At 42.9% G+C, this 18,330-nt stretch overlaps 1 protein-coding gene and 1 long non-coding RNA gene across 3 annotated transcripts in view; one reads left to right on the top strand and one right to left on the bottom strand.

Moving 5' to 3' along the window:
- Window positions 1–706: 706 nt before the first annotated feature.
- Window positions 707–12,747, bottom strand: LOC140732951 (uncharacterized). 2 transcript variants are annotated; one of them, XR_012100192.1, is made up of 4 exons: window positions 12,612–12,747; window positions 9,947–10,130; window positions 3,433–3,586; window positions 707–838 (listed from the first exon to the last, which is right to left on the bottom strand). It is a non-coding gene; the product is annotated as an uncharacterized lncRNA (long non-coding RNA). The 2 variants fall into 2 exon arrangements; XR_012100191.1 differs by lacking the exon at window positions 12,612–12,747 and having other exon boundaries at window positions 9,947–12,193.
- Window positions 12,667–18,330, top strand: part of rsph14 (radial spoke head 14 homolog) — a 760,969-nt gene continuing 755,305 nt past the window's right edge. Inside the window, exon 1 of the mRNA XM_073055680.1 lies at window positions 12,667–13,019. Within this exon, the coding sequence (XP_072911781.1) occupies window positions 12,821–13,019 (199 nt within the window). The 5' untranslated portion in view covers window positions 12,667–12,820. The remainder of the gene's footprint in view (window positions 13,020–18,330) is intronic.

Raw genomic sequence — 18,330 nt, 5'->3', positions numbered from 1 at the left:
GAATGGTCTACTTCTGCACCTATTGTCTATTGTCAAATGATTTTTTAAAGCCCATGAGCAGTGAGATGTTAGCATAGGAACCGTTGGCACCAGCCAGATAGTTGTGAGAACATGTGAATTGGATAATATGTTTTGAAATCCTTGCAGACCTGGTGTACACATTAGTATGTAGATAATAAATAGTTATTTAAACATTCATTTAGAAACATTTTTCAATTGTCTTTTTAAAAGACAATTGACTTCCAGTCAAGATGGCACCTGTGTACAATGCTCCTTTGGTTGACACCTTCTGAACAGCTTGTGAAACCATATAAATCACTCCTTTTTTTTGGCTTTTATGTTTGTTTTTTGTTTTGAATGTAATTCTGAAACAGTTGGAGCCTGTGATTTGCTGTTTGGAGATCATTTGGGTGTTCCAGAGCTCTGCTGTCTTCGAGAGAATTCTGGGAGACAGAGGCAGTGTGTGTGAACCCAATGGCAGGCAGGCTGTGGGATGGGGCGCAAGATGTTTGACTCAATTTCACCGATTAAGGCTTCCATTGTGCACCGATTAAAGTGACGAGGGAGACTGAAGCATTGAGGCAAGCGTGGTGAGTGAGTGCCGGCTGCCTGTCCTTTGATTGCTCTGTACCAGAGAGGCTGCCGCTGTGCCTTGAGAACCTTACCCAGGTTTTCTGCATTTTGGATGTGGACTTGGACTATAACCTTTGTTTTTTAGTCTTTTAATTTTTAATATTCTATGTTTCTTGCCCAATCTTTCTTGTGTTTTGTGCGAGAGGAGGGATTTGGTGGTTGATGATCGTGCTGCCTTTGTTTTCTTTCTTGGTACCATGGCTATCTGGAGAAGAAGAATTTCAGAGTTGTATACTTTGATAATAAAAGAATCTTCGAAACCTTTGAAATAATCAGAATCAGAATCACAAGTTTAATATCACTAGCATATGTTATGAGATGTTGTTATGCATCAACAGTACATAAAAACTGTAAGATTACTGTGTGTGTGTGTCTCTGCACACACACACGAGGGGTGATTGGTAAGTTTGTAGCCTAAGGTAGGAGGAGTCAATTTTAGAAAACCTAGCATATTTATCTTTCAACATAGTCCCCTCCTACATCTATACACTTAGTCCAGCGGTCATGGAGCATATGAATCTTGGACCTCCAGAAAGTGTCCACAGCAGGGGTGATTGATAAGTTTGTGGCCCAAGGTAGAAGGAGATGAGTTATACAGCTCTCATTACATGCACAGGCAGTTCAACTCTTTTAGTGATTATGCAGAAAGTTTGAAGTTAATAACTCATCTCCTTCTACTTTAGGCCACAAACTTATCAATCACCCCAATGAGTTATTAACTGATGAATTATTAACTTCAAAGTTGGTGCATGGCCAAGTGGTTAAGGCATTCGTCTAGTGATCTGAAGGTCGCTAGTTTGAGCCTTGGCTGAGGTTGTGTGTTTGTCTTTGAGCAAGGCACTTAACCACACATTGCTATGCAATGACACCGGTGCCAAGCTGTATGGGTCCTAATGCCCTTCCCTTGGACAACATCAGTGGCGTGGAGAGGGGAGACTTGCAGCTTGAGCAACTGCCGGTCTTCCATAAAAAAAACACCTTGCCCAGGCTTGCACCCTGGAAACAGGCGCACACAGGTGTCCCCCTTTTTATAAAGGTAGAGCATTCCTATGAAACCTTTCTTCAGCCAAAATGGCATAAAGCGAAGAACCATTAATTTATATGGGAAAAATTTTTGTGAAAGCAAAAATCCTCTGTAATGCGAAAACAGGTTACTAATGTAGGTCTTTTTGAGACATCTCCTTGAAGATGTGAAAATAACAGATTACAATTATCTGCAGTTTATTTTGACCCGATGCAGTGGTCCCCTCCCCCACCCCATACTGGACAGTGATGTAGCCAATTAGAAAGCCCTCCACAGCACATCTGTAGAAATTTGCAAGTGCCTTGGGTGACAAACCAAATCTCCTCAAACTCCTAAAGAAATACAGCTGCTTTCGTGCCTTCGTTGTAACTACATTGATATGTTGGGCCCAGGATAGATCCTCACAGATGTTTACACCCAGGAGCTTGAAGTTGCTCACCCTTGTTCCCTCATTTTACTGTTTCTGAAGTCCACAATCAATTCTCTGGTACTACTGACGTTGAGGGCAAGGCTGTTGTTGCAACACCACTTAACCACCTGATCTATCTTGTTCCTGTATGCTTCATTGTCACCATCTGAAATTCTACTAACGATAGTTGTGTCATCAGCAAATTTATTGATTGTACTTCAGCTGTGCCAAGCCACAAAATCATGGGTGTAGAGGGAGTAGAGCAGTGGGCCAAGTACCATCCTTGATGTGCACCAGTGTTGATTATCAGGGATGTGTAGATGTTATTTCTGATCCACACAGACTGTGGTGTTCCGGTGAGGAAATCGAGGATTCAGTTGCAGAGGGAGGTACAGCAGCCCAGGTTTTGGAATTTTTTGATCAGAACTGATTGTGTTAAATGCTGAGTTATTGTCAATAAAGAGCAGTCTGACATAAGTATTAGTATTGACCAGGTGATCCATTGTTCCATGAAGAGCCAATGAGATCGCATCTGCTGTAGACCTATTGTAGTGACAGGCAAATTACTGTGGGTCCAGGTCCTTGCTTAGGCAGTAGTTGATTCTAGCCATAACCAAACTCTCAAAGCACTTCATCACTGTAGATGTGAGTGCTGTTGGACAATAGTTATAAGGCAGCTCATCCTACTCTTCTTTGGCACTGGTATGATTCTTGGCCTTTTGAAGTGTCGTGGTTTCTCGTGCCCCAGAAACGACCAAGAGACGCAGAAGATTCTTCAAGAAGTATTAAACTTTAATTTGCAAATCAAAGCTGAGACAGTCATTGAGCTAGTCTCTGATTGCCCACCGATCCTTGGACATAGCATTTTTTATTGCAATCTCCTGGTCTAGTTGCATTAGCATATCCAATCGGTCTACAGTTGCGTATCACAAGTACATCCGCCACTATTGTTTCTACCCATTGACTTAATCGTGTTCTAATCTACATCTCTTAGCTAGCCTCTCATTAACACCCCATTATCTTCTACATTCTTAAGATTTCATTCTACTAAATTGGATACATGCATAGCAAATAGCAAGTTCAAAGCTGACTACATAGTTTTGGTTACACAGCAAACAATGCAACTTTTATACTCCAATATATCCCCCCCTTTGAGACCCATAGGGTCTCACACAGAGAAAGAAGACTAAGAGTCCGCGCACAAAAGCCCCAATAAACTCAAGCACTTATTCCCAAATCTCGGGTTAAACTATAATTTTCTGCGCCAAGACCTCAAAGTATTCTCTCCCTGTTACCCTGGGCCGCTGAGCCAAAGACCTGTCCCTTTGTACCTGAGACAGGGAAAAAAAAACTCAGAAGCCCTTACAATCTACTCCCACACTGTCATTTTGCTCTTGTTCATCCTGCAGGTGTTGTAGGCTGTAACGATACATTTTTGGTGTTTCTTTCTCCACTAAGCTTGCTTCAGTAATTGCCACGAGCATCAGAAATTGTTTGGTTGCAGCACGCACTACAAGAGACTTGAGACAAGGAAGAAAACAGCACAGCACAAGCGCACAGCTCAACAATACAATACTGACAGTTATTGCCATTTTAGTTAGCCATGCTCCCCATCCTCCGAGTCTACTTTCTAACCAGTCAAATAACTGATGTCCGAACCCTGCATTCTGTGCGCATACCTCGCACTGTGACAAGACAAAGTCCACTGAAGCCTGTAAGTAAGGTGACCAAAAACCATCCTTCATTTTCTTTATCACTTCCCCCCTTGCACAATGGTCAATTCCATGCGCTTCTGAAATCAGAATCGTCAGTAGAGGGGTGGGCGCTACCAACAAACCGTCTTCCATGCTCCACAAGCCTTCCGGGTTCTACTTGGCCCCTCTTCATCTCCACATTGTCTGTTCTGCCAAAGTTGCCTTACCTTATATTTCAATTAGGTCCTCTATCACAGGTTCTGGAGCTAGGCTTACCTGGGGGGCAATGACAGCTGATGTACATCCAGACGCTTTTCTGGCTGCCTCGTCCGCAGCTTGATTCCCCTTTGTTATTACATCATTTCCCTTTTTATATGCCTGGCATTTTACTATAGCCAATGCTTTAGGTTTCATTATGGCTTTTATTAAGTCTAGAATTTGCTGACAATGTTGTATGGGATCTCCATTGCTTTTTTTAAAAACCTCTCTGTTTCCACACTGCCCCGAACAAATGGCATACTCCATGAGCATATGCCGAATCAGTATAGATGTCTACTTTCTCACCTTCCATCATTTCACATGCAGCTGTCAGGGCTTTGATTTCCGCTAGTTGGGTGGAACACGGTTGGGGACAGGACTTCATCCTGATAATCTTATAGCTCGACTGATCCTGCTGCACTACTGAGAATCCTGCATGATTTCCATCATGATCCCTATAACAAGAGCCATCTACGAACAAAACCTTTTAGATAGATAGATAGATACTTTATTCATCCCCATGGGGAAATTCAACTTTTTTCCAATGTCCCATACACTTGTTGTAGCAAAACTAATTACATACAATACTTAACTCAGTAAAAAAAAATATGATATGTATCTAAATCACCATCTCAAAAAGCATTAATAATAGCTTTTAAAAAGTTCTTAAGTCCTGGCGGTAGAATTGTAAAGCCTAATGGCATTGGGGAGTATTGACCTCTTCATCCTGTCTGAGGAGCATTGCATCGATAGTAACCTGTCACTGAAACTGCTTCTCTGTCTCTGGATGGTGCTATGTAGAGGATGTTCAGAGTTATCCATAATTGACCGTAGCCTACACAGCGCCCTTCGCTCAGCTACCGATGTTAAACTCTCCAGTACTTTGCCCACGACAGAGCCCGCCTTCCTTACCAGCTTATTAAGACGTGAGGCGTCCCTCTTCTTAATGCTTCCTCCCCAACACGCCACCACAAAGAAGAGGGCGCTCTCCACAACTGACCTATAGAACATCTTCAGCATCTCACTACAGACATTGAATGACGCCAACCTTCTTAGGAAGTACATTTTATCTGCATCCTCTAGTGGTTCTGACCGTAAATCTGCACTCAATTTGGCAAATGTCATAGTCTTCCCTACACAATCATGGGGTTCTCCTTCATAGCCCAAAGGGACAAAATTGGCTATATTACTGGTAGTGCAACTCTGTATAGTTATGTCTGGAAATGTCAATAACATCTGATACGCTGCTATCCTGGCTGGCGTCAGCACAAATTTCCCTCTTTCCAGCAATTCTGCTACTTTGTGGTGTGTGTACAGAGTCACAGGATAGCCCAGGGTTACAGATGATGCCTTTTCATATGCATAGTACAGCGCCGCCAATCCCTAACAGGGTGGATACCCCTGAGCCACCTCATCTAGTCTCGTACTGTAGTATGCTATCAGCTGCTTTGCTTTTCCTGTGCCTGTCTCTTGTGTTAGAACCACTGTGACATAACCCTCCTGTCGGTTGGATACATACAAATGAAAAACCTTCTTGTAGTCAGGCAAAGCTAATGCTGGTGCTGACTGCAATTCCTGCTTAATAGTATTGAAAGCTATCTCCGCCTCTCCATTCCACTGTAAGCCATTCTTCAAATTTGTATGTCCTGCTTCTTTCATTATCTCTCTCAAAGGTGCCACAATCTCAGCATATTCTCCTATCCAATCTGAGCTGTACCCTGCCATTCCCAAAAACGTCATCATCTGCCCTACAGTCTGGGGTTTTGGGACCTTAGTTATTGCCTCAATTTGATCTGGTGCTATCGCCTTCACTCCCTTGGATATTACCCTGCCTAAGTATTCCATTTGCTGCGTGCAAAATTGCAGTTTCTTTTTGGATACTTTATGTCCTCCGTGCGCCAGCTTCTCTAACAGAGTTATAGTGTCCTGCTCATACTGTTCCTTACTGTGGGAGCAAATCAACAGGTCATCCACATACTGTAACAATGTACTTTCCAATGGTATGCCCTCTAGATCTGCCTTCAACACCTGATTAAAAACGTGTGGTGAATGTTTAAACCCTTGCGGCATTCTGGTATAGGTATACTGAGCACCTCTGTAAGTAAATGCAAACAGATACTGAGACTGGTCGGTCAGAGGAATGCTGAAGAAAGCCGAACACAAATCAATCACTGAAAAGTAACTTGCCACTAGAACATTAGTCAAAAGCGTGTGTGGGTTGGGGACTACCACTGGCCAGTCCTCTACCACATCATTTACCGCTCGCAAATCATGCACCAATCTCCACTTAGATTTATCTGCTTTTAAGACCGGCAGCAACGGGGTATTGCATGGACTGTTCTTTTAAGCACTCCTATTTCAAGCAACCTCTGCACTGTCAATGCTATTCCCTCTTCTGCTTCTGGTCTTAGAGGGTATTGTGGTCTCCTGGGTGGAATTGCTCCTTTTTTCAGCCTTATTTCCACCGGACTAGCTGTTTTTATTTTCCCTACGTCCGTGTCATGCTGTGACCACAGAATAGATGGCAACTCATCTAACCTTCTATCTTTCTGCTGGCCTCTTTCCTTTCCCAGCAATGGCATGTGTGGTTGGGGAGTTATTTCGACCTCTCTCACTGTCCCTACCATATCTACACTTACCATTATTTTAATGCAATTGTTGTCTTCTGATATCCACACCTCTGGCGTGATTTTCCTCCACACTGTTACAGTTTCAGCACTCTTAAGTAAGGGTCCTAAGTCTTTAGACAGATATCCCTTGTTTACCAACGATGTTACGTGGGGCGCAGCCTCCGGTATCCTGTACCATTTTTCTAAAAAGGTGTTCCACTTAACTTGTAAAGCTGCCCCTTGCTTTCCAATTATCACAGCCTCCCCTTCCAGGTGCTGTTGGGTACATGCCTCCAGGTGCCATCTCTCCTCTAACTCCCTGTTTTGAGTCTCGTCAAAAATCACTGTACAATGTAGCTCAGAGTTGGGCATTACAGCCCTGGGTAATATAGCCCTTTTTCCATTTTTCCCAGGTTTCCTGAATCTGATCTGCGATGTCTCCTATCCAAAAGACATTAGCCTTCTTGTCTTCTCGCACTATCAATTGAGCCCCTGCTCTTTCCACACTCAGCCCATTTCTGGTGCATTCTAATTTTAATTCCAGTTTCAATAAGGCATCTCTGCCTAACAAATTAATCGGAGTTCCTTTAAATACTAACACCGGCAAAACAATTCCTTTATTTCCCATTCTCAACTGCACTGGAGGCGTGTACTGTGTCAACTGTGTTTTCCCCGAGAACCCTACCATCTTACAATAAACTTTCCTGACATGGGAAGGTGAAGGGCATACTGTGGCTGTACACAAGTGTACGTGGCTCCAGTATCTATCATCATTGGTGTCAGTTGCCCTTCTAACATAACCTGAACAATGGGTTCCTCGTCTGCCTCCCTTGTTATCATTGGGTAATGTCCCTTCCCACTCGAGTTCTCGGGGCACCCCTAATACCTCGCATAGGGGTTCACAGGTCCACTTGGGCCTGTGGGGGCTGGTCCTTGGCTAAACTTTAGTTCCCTTCTTATCGGTTCCTGCTGGTGTGTGACAGGCCATGGTGTAAACAGACAATCTCTTCTCATGTGACCTGGCTGATTACATCCCAAGCACAATCTCTCTACCTCTCTTTCCCCCTGTTTCCTCACTGATCCCCTCTGCCCATAGCTCCTCTGTCCCCCTCCTTGGGACTTTCAGTCCTGTCTGGGCTGTTTGAATTTAGTCTGTTTATTTCTATGGTATAACCGATACTCCTCATACTCCTTTTCCTTTCTCAAGTATTTCATCCGTTCAATCTCTTTCATTTCTCTTTTTGCCTGTTCCATCTTTATCCTTTCTGCCTGTATCTCCTTCCATATTGCCGCTTTTTCCTTCTTGTATTGTCTTTTTTCATCCTCATTGTCCCAAACTTGTATTTCTCCCTGCATGTTTACTGTTCCCGTCAGCAGGGGGCACTGCTTAGGGGTTCCTTCCTCATTATAGGGAGGGGGCTTTTCTGTTTCTTTTGCATCTGGGTATGGAGCTGAAGCCAGCTTCTCACTGTACCTTCCTCTCTCTTTAACAGGCTGTTTCTCCAGCAACTTAGTGTCTTCCTCGCTTGTAATCAATATTCTACCTGTCCTCCTCAGCCTTTCTCCCTCCGTTCTGAAGAGTTTTAGCACTTCCATTTCTCGTTCTCTTTTTTGCCCTCTTTTCTTAGATTTATCTTTTGGTTTGTAATTTTTAATTAGTGCCTCCATTTCTTCGCACAAGCTTACATCAAACGTTCCTTCTCTTGGCCACTTTGTGACCAGGTTTTTGGTTCTCTTTTCCCATTTTTCTGAAGTTTTTGTGATCTCGTATTTATTTACCGGGATTTTTTTTCAGAATCTCTACTGCCGTTCCTTTACCTGTCATGTTGTTCTCTCTTTTTAAGGTATTTCAGAGATTCACAGTTCGTTTACTGGATAATATTATTTACTCTAATTCTATGCCTAGTCTATCGACTATCTACCAGCGCCTTAAACTATATATTGGACTGTCCTTGTTTCCTATTCTGTTCTGCCCGTACAGACCTCTATTCAGAGCGGTATCCACAGAACTTGCTCTTTGCACCTCGTCTATTCAGACCCTTATCTCTTAAGGCGGTATCCACGAGGATTTTCTCTATTTTCCCTTTCCCTGCCCGTTCAGACCTTCATTTTATACGAAGCGGTATCCACAGAGATTTACCAACACCACGTGGAATTTTTCTTAACTTCTTATTAACTTATTTGTACTTACCCTCACTGCAGTGTTCTTGATCAATCCTCTGAGCCTCCTGTTAACCCCCAATTCTGCCAGATTCTTTGGACCGGAGAGACCCTTCGGCAGTGGTTCCACACTTCTGAGACTCCAAGACCTCCCCAAAACCAACAGAATTCTTAGTCCAAATTGTCGCAAAAAACGCTTACCTTTTGTTTGGGTGCACCCTTAATTCTGGTAGCCTTGTGGGGGTCCCTAGAGGTCTGGGAAGCGTCCCCAATCTGCCGTTTCCTTTCCGCGGGTCTCTTTCCGGTCCTGACGTGGTTGCCAATTTTGTTGTGGTTTCTCGTGCCCCACAAACGACCAAGAAACGCAGAAGATTCTTCAAGAAGTATTAAACTTTAATTTGCAAATCAAAGCTGAGACAGTCATTGAGCTAGTCGCTGATTGCCCACTGATTTTTTATAGCAATCTCCCGGTTTAGTTGCATTAGCATATCCAATTATCCATATCCATATCCAAGTGATACAGTTGCGTATCACAAGTACATCCGCCACTATTGTTTCTACCCATTGACTTAATCATGTTCTAATCTACATCTCTTAGCTACCTCTCATTAACACACCATTATAATCTACATCTCTTGGCTAGCCTCTCATTAACACCCCATTATCTTCTACATTCTTAAGATTTCATTCTACTAAATTGGATACATGCATAGCAAATAGCAAGTTCAAAGCTGACTACATAGTTTTGGTTACACAGCAAACAATGCAACTTTTATACTCCAATAGAATCAGGTGGGAATCTCTGACTGTAGCAATGAGAGACTGAACATGTCTTTGAACATGCCCACCAGTTGGTTGGCACAATAAATTAAAACATTAATATTAATAATTTTTGAACAGGTTTTCTAAAAATTTTTTTCAATCTGTCTCTGCTATACTTTTATTAAGAAAAAAATAGAATGAATACACACAAATAAGCACTTCATTAAAAAGTACATAATTATAAAGATAAACATTAGCTTTGTTTGTGATATATACATTGAAACATACGGTGAATGCATCATTTACATCAATGTCCAACAGTCTGGATGCGCTGGGAGCAGCCTGCCAGTGGCACCATGCTTCCAGCACCAACATAGCACGCCCACAACTTACTAACCTGTAAGTCTTTGGAATATGGAAGGAAACTGGAGCACCCAGAGGAAATCCTTGCAGTCAGGTTTGCCATCCCTGCACTAATGTATTAGAATGAGAAAGGGAAGTGGGGTCCTAGAATATTAGCAGGAGTATGACATCCATCATCTGGTGACCTGGACATTGAACCGTTGGAACTTCTGACTAGTCTGAAAGCAAGATAGTGGAATTTTACTGCACTAATGTCATAGAAAATTTATTTTTAATTACAATGTGTGAATGGACATTAAAAGTGAGCCAAACCATAAACATAAGAATACTAAAAGTAAATGATTATGAACACAATACTTGAAAACCTTTGTAATTGGCTGACTCTGAAACCTAAGACACATGTCTGGTGAATTTAATAGGACCAGCCACTGCAGCTCCAGCACTAATAGGTGTCCATCCTGGCAGAGGACATGCCATGAACACCCAGCCACTGTGCAGCAGTTGAAACAGCCCAGATGCACTGATACTAATGAGCCTCAGAAACAAATCAGTTTGTGAGTCAATCATAGCTTTGTAGAATGGAAACAATATAGTGAATGGTACTCCAGTTATTGCTGAGGTAGTTTGTCCACCAGTATAGTACTCTAACCCCCCAATGCTTTACGCAGTCACTCTAAGTTTTGTTCCTGAGCAATGCTGACCCGTTCCACTCACCCGTCACTTATAAACATACATAGAGTTGCAGGACACGATGACAGCCTTCAGGAACTGATTAAATGGAAATCCACAACCCTGAAACATAACATCCTCACCGCTTTCTTTGGCAGAAAGACATCAGTAATCAGTGATGTGCAGAATCTGTGGCTCCTTCTCTAATTTTCATTAAATATCATCTAACAGAAATAGTAACTTTTGCTCTCTACTACCTGATCAGCTAAATGCTTCCTGCATTTTCAGTTTTCTTTTTTCAGATGTTCAAGATCAGCAGTATTTTGCTTTTGCGGTATCCTATTTTGAAGTGTACCGATTAGGGTAACCACTAGTTCCAAATGATAAAAACTTCTTTTTTTTTGGTTGATATATTCACAGGTCACTTATTTGCACTTTTTGTACCTGCTGACTTTAATTCACTGCAAAGTGGTGGTGAGGACAGCATCGTAAGAGAACTTTGCTCTAATCAGTCAACCACTAAATTACCAAAGACACCAAGACTAATTAAGAGAGTCCCCAAGTATCACAGGATCACAATATGGAAGGAGGTTATTACACACATCATGTGCATAACTGTTGTATATTACAGGAATCCAGCTAGGCCCTCGCCACCATTTTCTCCCCAAAGCCCCGTAAACTCTTTCCATTCAGATTTATTCAGTTCCTTTTTGAATGTGACAATGGTATCTTGTTTCACTATCTTTTCTACAGTGACATTATAGACTTAACCTCTGTAAATAAAAAGTATTTTCATATATTCCTTTTGACACTTCCTCGTATTTGAAACCTCCACCAGTGCGAAGAGCTCCTTTCTTTTTCTATCTTTCACAACCTTGATTTCAGATTATCCTTGCATCCTTCTGTTACAAAGTGAATAAATTCTCCAGTCGATCAACAAAACTAGTTTCTCATCGTAAGAATTATTTTGCCTTGATGAGGCCACACTCAGATTGGAGGAACAACTCCTCATATTCTGTCTAGGTAGCCTCCAATCTGATGGCATGAACATTTTTTTCTCTGGTAAAAACAATTCCATCACCTTCCCTTTTCTTCTATTCTACTCTCTAGTCTTTTACCTATTCTCCTCACCTGCCTATCATCTACCCCTAGTGCCCCACCTTCTACCCTTTCTGCCATGCCCTTTCCTATCAGATTTCTTCTTCTCCAGCCCTTTAACCATCCCATTCATCTGGCCTCACCTATCACATTCTAGCTAGTCCTCCTTTCCCTCAGCCCATCTTTCTATTCTGGCATTTATCCCCTTCCTTTCCAGTCCTAAATAAGAGCCTCGGCCCAAAATGTTGACAATTTATTCATTTCTGCAGTTGTTGTCTGACCTGCTGAGTTCTCCAGCGTTTTGTGTGTGTTGCTCTGGACTCCTAGCATCTGCAGAATCTCATGTTTGTCATTTTGGTAAATTTTCCTTGAATCTCTCCAAATCTTTGTAACACCTAGAACAGGTATGTTTAAAAATAAATCACAATGATTTTCTTGTTCTTGTATTATGCAGGATTTGAAAAGCAATTAACCACTTTCTCAATCACCCTTGCCACTTTCAACAAGGACATACACTCCCAGACCTCTATTATTGTACTACTTTTAGAAACATCCTCTAGATTATATTGGAAATTTAAAAAAAAACTGCAAATGCTGGAATCTGAAATGAAATAGAAAATGCTAGAAATACTCAGCAGGTCAGTTGATATCTGAGGAAAGAGAGTTAAAGTTGTTCGGGTCCAAGGCTTTTCGTCACAACCTCTAGCTTATATTGCCTTTTCTCATTCTCCAGATCACTTCATAGTTTTCAGGATTAAATTACATCTGCCGCAAGTTATCTTTTCCCGTAATGTGTCGACATTTCCTTCCTGTCCATTACTATCGTTCTTACAGTTCAATATGCCGCCAAGGTTTTTTTATTCACCTGAAAATTTGGAAATCGTGCCCCGTACAGCATGTATATTAAGAAAATCAGTTACCCCAGCACCAACCTCTGTGTTTAAAGCCGCCAGACAAAGCAGTTTGTTATGCATTACACAGTTGTGGAAAAACCGGGCCGGTCTGGCGAGAGAACAAGGCCTCAGGCGTTGCTATAGCAACAGAACCAAGCCGCGAGCGCGTTCAAACAGTCGCCACTCTGGCGCTCGTGGGTTAGTTAACGCGGTCGGTCACTTAATTTTGTTGCTGTGCCAGTAGGAACATGGCTCACACGAGAATTTCTGCCAAGCTACCTCCGCACATCGACCCAGCCAAAGCACCAGTGGCGTACGCGAACAGGGCTCTGCCCAAACTCAATCGAGAGCTGGCCGACCGCGAACTCGTCACTAGACAGCGCGCTCTCATGGCCTTGTGTGACCTGATCCACGACCCCGAATTAGCTTATACGGCCGTGGAGGTCGGTAAGTGTGTCGCCAATACCCTACAGCACACTCACAGTATATACCAGCGACGGTACCAAGTTAAAATAACTTGTTCGGAGTTGTGAGAAAAACGGTGACCACGTTTGCTCCAACATATCACACACTCTGTGTGGGAATACCATTGAATACCCCCTTGATGAGAGTGTAATAAGTTGAATAGAAACCAGGATGCATATTGTCCAAATAAATATTAATATGAAGACACAAGATACTACAAATGTTAAGTTCTGGAACAGAAAAACAAACTGCTGGAAGAACTCAGTGTGTCAGGTAGCATCTGTGGGGGATCAAGATCCTGCATCAGGGCTGAGAGAGGAGAAGAGCATGGCCTTTATAAACAGCAGGTGGAGGGAGGAAGGGTGAAGGTTGACAAGCAGAAGGGACCAAGGGGGAGAGGCGAAGGATGGCGATGGTTCAAAGGATGGTTGACAGAGGCACCTGAGTGATAGTACCAGCAGGCATGGAGAAAAAAAAGTGAGGTAAATGGAATGGGGATTTGTTGGGGAGGGTGAAGGTGGAGAGACAGAGGTTGCAGTGATAAGGAGGGCACAAAGTGCTGGAATCTGATAAATAAGCAACCACAAAGTATACTGCAGATGCTGTGGTCAAATCAACACATACAACATGCTGGAGGAACTCAGCAGATCGGGCAGCATCCATGGAAACAAGCAGTCAATGTTTCAGGCCGAGACCCTTCATCAGGACTGAAGAGGCCCTATAAAGAAGGTGGGGGGAGGGTGGGAAGAAGAAGGTTGGTAGGTGCCAGGTGAAAAACCAATCAGAGGAAAGATCAAGGGGTGGGGGAGGAGCAGCAAGGAGGGGATAAGCAGGAAAGGTGAAGAAGGGATGTAAGGGGAAAGCACTGTGTAGTAGAAGAAGGCAGAATCATGAGAGAGGTGGTAGGCAGCTGGAGGAGGAGACAGAGTGAAACTGGGATGGGTGAAGGGAAGGGAGGGATTTACTGGAAGTTGGAGAATTCAATGTTCATGCCAAGGGGCTGGAGACTACCCAGATGGTATTGTAGTATTGATGTGACTTGGACACCGCAGTATATTGAACAACCATGTTTATTCATCAGACTCCCACTTTCTTAAACCCCTGTCCTGACGTCATACGCACTTTGACCTACAAGTACTCACACAGTACATTACATCCTCCTTCTCAAGATTTTTTTTACAACACTGTGAATTGCCAAAACAATGCCTTTCTTACATTGCAACAGCAAATAACATTGCAAACTAAAAAAAAATCTTAACTTCTTATACTGTATTCTACATTGTATCTTACAATACTAACAGCAGTATATTTTCTTTTACTAACATAGGCTAATAAACCTTTTATTTCTCACCTTGGAACTTATAACATGTGTGACTTTGCCTCAAGCTGTGTGAGACTGTAGGTAGATCTAGTCTCTGTATCTAGCTGGAAGTTTGACTTGTCTCCTAGACCGTGTGCGATACAACTGTGACTGTGCTCGTTCTTCATCAGTATCAGTCTCTGGAGTGAACTCTGTCTTTGCGGTCTGCATTTCCACCTCGGTCAACCTTCACCTTCATTGCATCGTGGGGTTTCGTCGCACCCCTCACTCTTGGTGTTGTTTGTTTCCATGTCTGTATCTGTGGAAATGTCCTGTGCATCTGTACGTGGAAACTCCCTCTCGCCTGTCTTCAGCAGATGCTTCCTGTTCCTCCTGCCATCCGGCGTGAGAACTATGAAGGATCTTGGTTGCTGATGTTTGTTCACAACCACAGCTGGTTGCCAAGTGTCTCCTCTCTGTATTCTGATATTTTCACCTGTATGCAGATTTGGCAACTGTCTTGTGCGTCTGTCATAGTAGCTCTTTTGCTTTATTTGCTTGTACTTTTGCTTGTCATGTACTTGAAGATTACCTTCAGGAGTCAGTAGAGTTGTGGATGTTGGCAGTTCGGTCTTCAGACGACGTCCCATCAACAGCCGCGCAGGAGAGAACCCCACACCCTCAATCGGTGTGTTGCGATATTCAAGCAGAGCAATATAAGGGTCACCGTTGCTGCTTTGTGCCTTCTTCAGCATGTTCTTGACAGTTTGTACAGTTCTCTCTGCTTGTCCATTAGACTGAGTGTGCCCTGGACTGGAAGTAACATGTTGAAATTCCCAGCTTTCTGAGAACCCTCTGAACTCACCACTGGCATATTGTGGACCATTGTCACTGACGACAATATCTGGAGTACCATGACTTGCGAATGTCGACTTCATTGTGGTAATGACACCTTGACTGGACGTGTCACTTAACTTGGTGATCTCTGGATATTTTGAATAGTAGTCCACAAAAAGCAGATATTCTGCACCATTGTAGTGAAAGAGATCTGTGCCAATCTTCTCCCATGGTCTTCCTGGTAGTGGATGGGGAAGCAAAGGCTCTCTTGGATTGCTGTTTTTGTTTTCATTACAGACAGCACACTGAGACACAATGTCCTCTATCTGAGTTGACATACCTGGCCAATAGAGAATGTCCCTTGCTCTTTCTTTACATTTCACTATCCCCAGGTGTGACTCATGAATTCTGTTGAGCATTTCCTGTCTCATTTGGTTTGGTACAATGAGTTTTGCCACTTTGAACATTAGTCCTGATGCACAGCTGATTTCCTCTTTAAATGTACAGTATTTCTGTACTTCTTTTGGAACATCTTTTCCTTCTGTTGGCCATCCATTCATTGTAATGTCTCTTAGCATTTGCATTTCAGTATCATCTGCAGTCGCTTTCCTGAACATGTTCAACTTCTCCTCAGAGATGAGTAGCTGAGGTGTAACCCAGTTGACCTCCAGCTCTCTTCCTGGCAACTCTTCCTTTTGCTCTTTGAGGTAAGCACGGCTCAAAGCATCAGCGATGTACAGTTCTTTTCCTGGCTTATAGGTGACTGTGAGAGTGTAACTCTGTAGCCTGAGAAGCATCCTTTGCAGCCTCATTGGAGCTTGGTGAAGTGGTTTTTTGAAGATGCTCTCAAGTGGTTTGTGATCACTCTCAACCTGGATTTCTTTGCCATATACATATTGGTGGAACTTCTCACACCCATAAACTATGGCGAGTAATTCCTTCTTGATTTGAGCATATCGGCGTTGACAGTCCGTAAGTGCTCATGATCCATACACCACAGGTCTCCCATCCTGCAGTATAACAGCTCTTCCTTCCGAACTGGCATCCACAGACATCGTCACCGGTTTATTGACATCATAGAACTTGAGTGCTGGTGCATTGGTAACCAACTGCTTCAATGTGTCAAAACTTTTCTTTTGTTCATCTTCCCAATGCCATTCAGTGTTGCTCTCTAGTAGCTTTCAAAGTGGAGCACTGACCTCTGATAAGTTGGGAATGAATTTGGCAAGATACTGTATCATTCCCATGAACCTCAATAGTTCTTGCTTATCTTTGGGTGGTGGTAGCTGTACCACAGCCCTGACCTTTTCATTATCTGGTTTTAGCCCATCAGCACTGAGTATGTGACCTATGTATTTGATCTCTGTAGTTCTGATCTTACATTTACTTTTGTTCAGTTTTAGATTGTACTCACGTGCTCTCTCTAGAAGCTTCCTCAGTCTCTGATCATGTTCCTCAATTGTGTCACCCCATATCAGCAAATCATCAATGATATTGACCACTCTGTCCAGGCCTTCAATCATTTGTGCCATGGACCTCTGGAATACCTCTGATGCAGAAGAAATCCCAAAGGGTAGACGCAGGAAACGATATCTCCCTATGGGCGTGTTGAAAGTGCATAATTTGGAACTTTCCTCATCCAGCTTGATCTGCCAGAAATCTTGATTTTCGTCTAATACTGAAAAGTATTTTGTATTAGGCATGCGGGAGACGACCTCTTCAACCGTGAGCAGCGGATAGTGCTCTCTTTTGATGGCTCGGTTGAGATCTTGTGGATCCATGCAAATCCTCATCTTTTTCTCTGTGACCACTGTCACCATACTATTCACCCAGTCAGTCAGTTCTATTTGTCTTGTTATGACTCCCATCTGTTTCATTCTGTGTAGCTCCTCCACTACTAGATCCCTGAGAGCTACTGGAATCTTTCTCGGGGCATGTACAACTGGTGCAATAGTTGGATCAATCTGGATATGGTGTTTCCCTGGTAAACATCCTAATCCAGAAAACAAGTCAGCAAAGTCTTTGAGAATGTCATTTTCTTTCTCAACACCATAGATTCACTTCAGCAGGCCTAGCTTTGTGCATGTTGTTTTGCCCAGTATTGCTGGAACATGTTGCTGTACTATCTCAAACTCTATCTTCTGTTTTTGTCCTTTGTACACACAGTTGAGTGTTTTCTTTCCTAATGGCACTGTCTTGTGACCGAAATATGCAACAAGCTTGCAGGTGGATTTTCTCAGTCTTCCTCTGATGTCCAGTGAGTTGAATGTTTCTGCTGACATTACATTGCACTTTGCCCCAGTGTCAAGCTTAAATGTCACATTCCTCTTGTTTATCATCAGATCGTGAGTCCAATCATCTTCGTCCTCCATCTCTGCATTGTCAATATTCTTGATGCATACCGCCTGTTCCACTTCAATTGTTCCAATGAACATGTCACTGTTGCCCTCACTCTGTTCCACAGCATGCATTTTTCTTGCTTGCTCCTGCAATTTGCACGTCTTTGCAAAGTGATTTTTTTCCTGCATAATTTGCATGTCTTACCAAAGGCTGAACATTTTCTGTATCTATGTTTATAGCCACATGTTGCAGTTAACTTCCTTTTGACCATCCTGTGGAGCTGGCTTTGTCCTACTCTTGTCAGTTTTCACAGTGTTTTGTGCACTTCATTCTCTTCATTAAGCATTTTAACCTGACTTGATGTGATCTCGCTGGCACGGCAAACATCAATCACCTTTTCTAATGTAAGCTCCGCCTCTCTCAATAGCCTGCCTCTCGCATGATCATCTCGTATGCCTCATACAATCCTGTTGCGTATTAAAGAATCATGCAGTTGTCCGAACTCTCAGGTTTTTGCCTTGTTCTTCAAATCTGTTACATAGGCGTCTATGGTCTCTGTCCATCCTTGAGCCCTCGTGAAAAATAAATGTCGGATGTACGGTAGGTGTTTTCTCAGTTCGCAGTAATCTTGAAACTTTTTCTTCAACACTTCAATTTTATCTTGCTCATCATCTTGAAAGACAAACGTGTTGCAAACCTTTATTGCCTCTGCCCCTGCCACATGCAGAAACGTAGCACATTGCACTTTCTCCGTCTTTTCAGCCATGCCGCTAGTGGTGCAAAACAGCTCAAACTGCTGGATCCACACTTTCCAGT

Source organism: Hemitrygon akajei, chromosome 9 (assembly GCF_048418815.1).
Source record: "Hemitrygon akajei chromosome 9, sHemAka1.3, whole genome shotgun sequence".
NCBI lineage: Eukaryota > Metazoa > Chordata > Chondrichthyes > Myliobatiformes > Dasyatidae > Hemitrygon > Hemitrygon akajei.
Note: the sequence above shows the minus strand (reverse complement) of the source record. Positions and strands in the feature narration are given on the sequence as shown.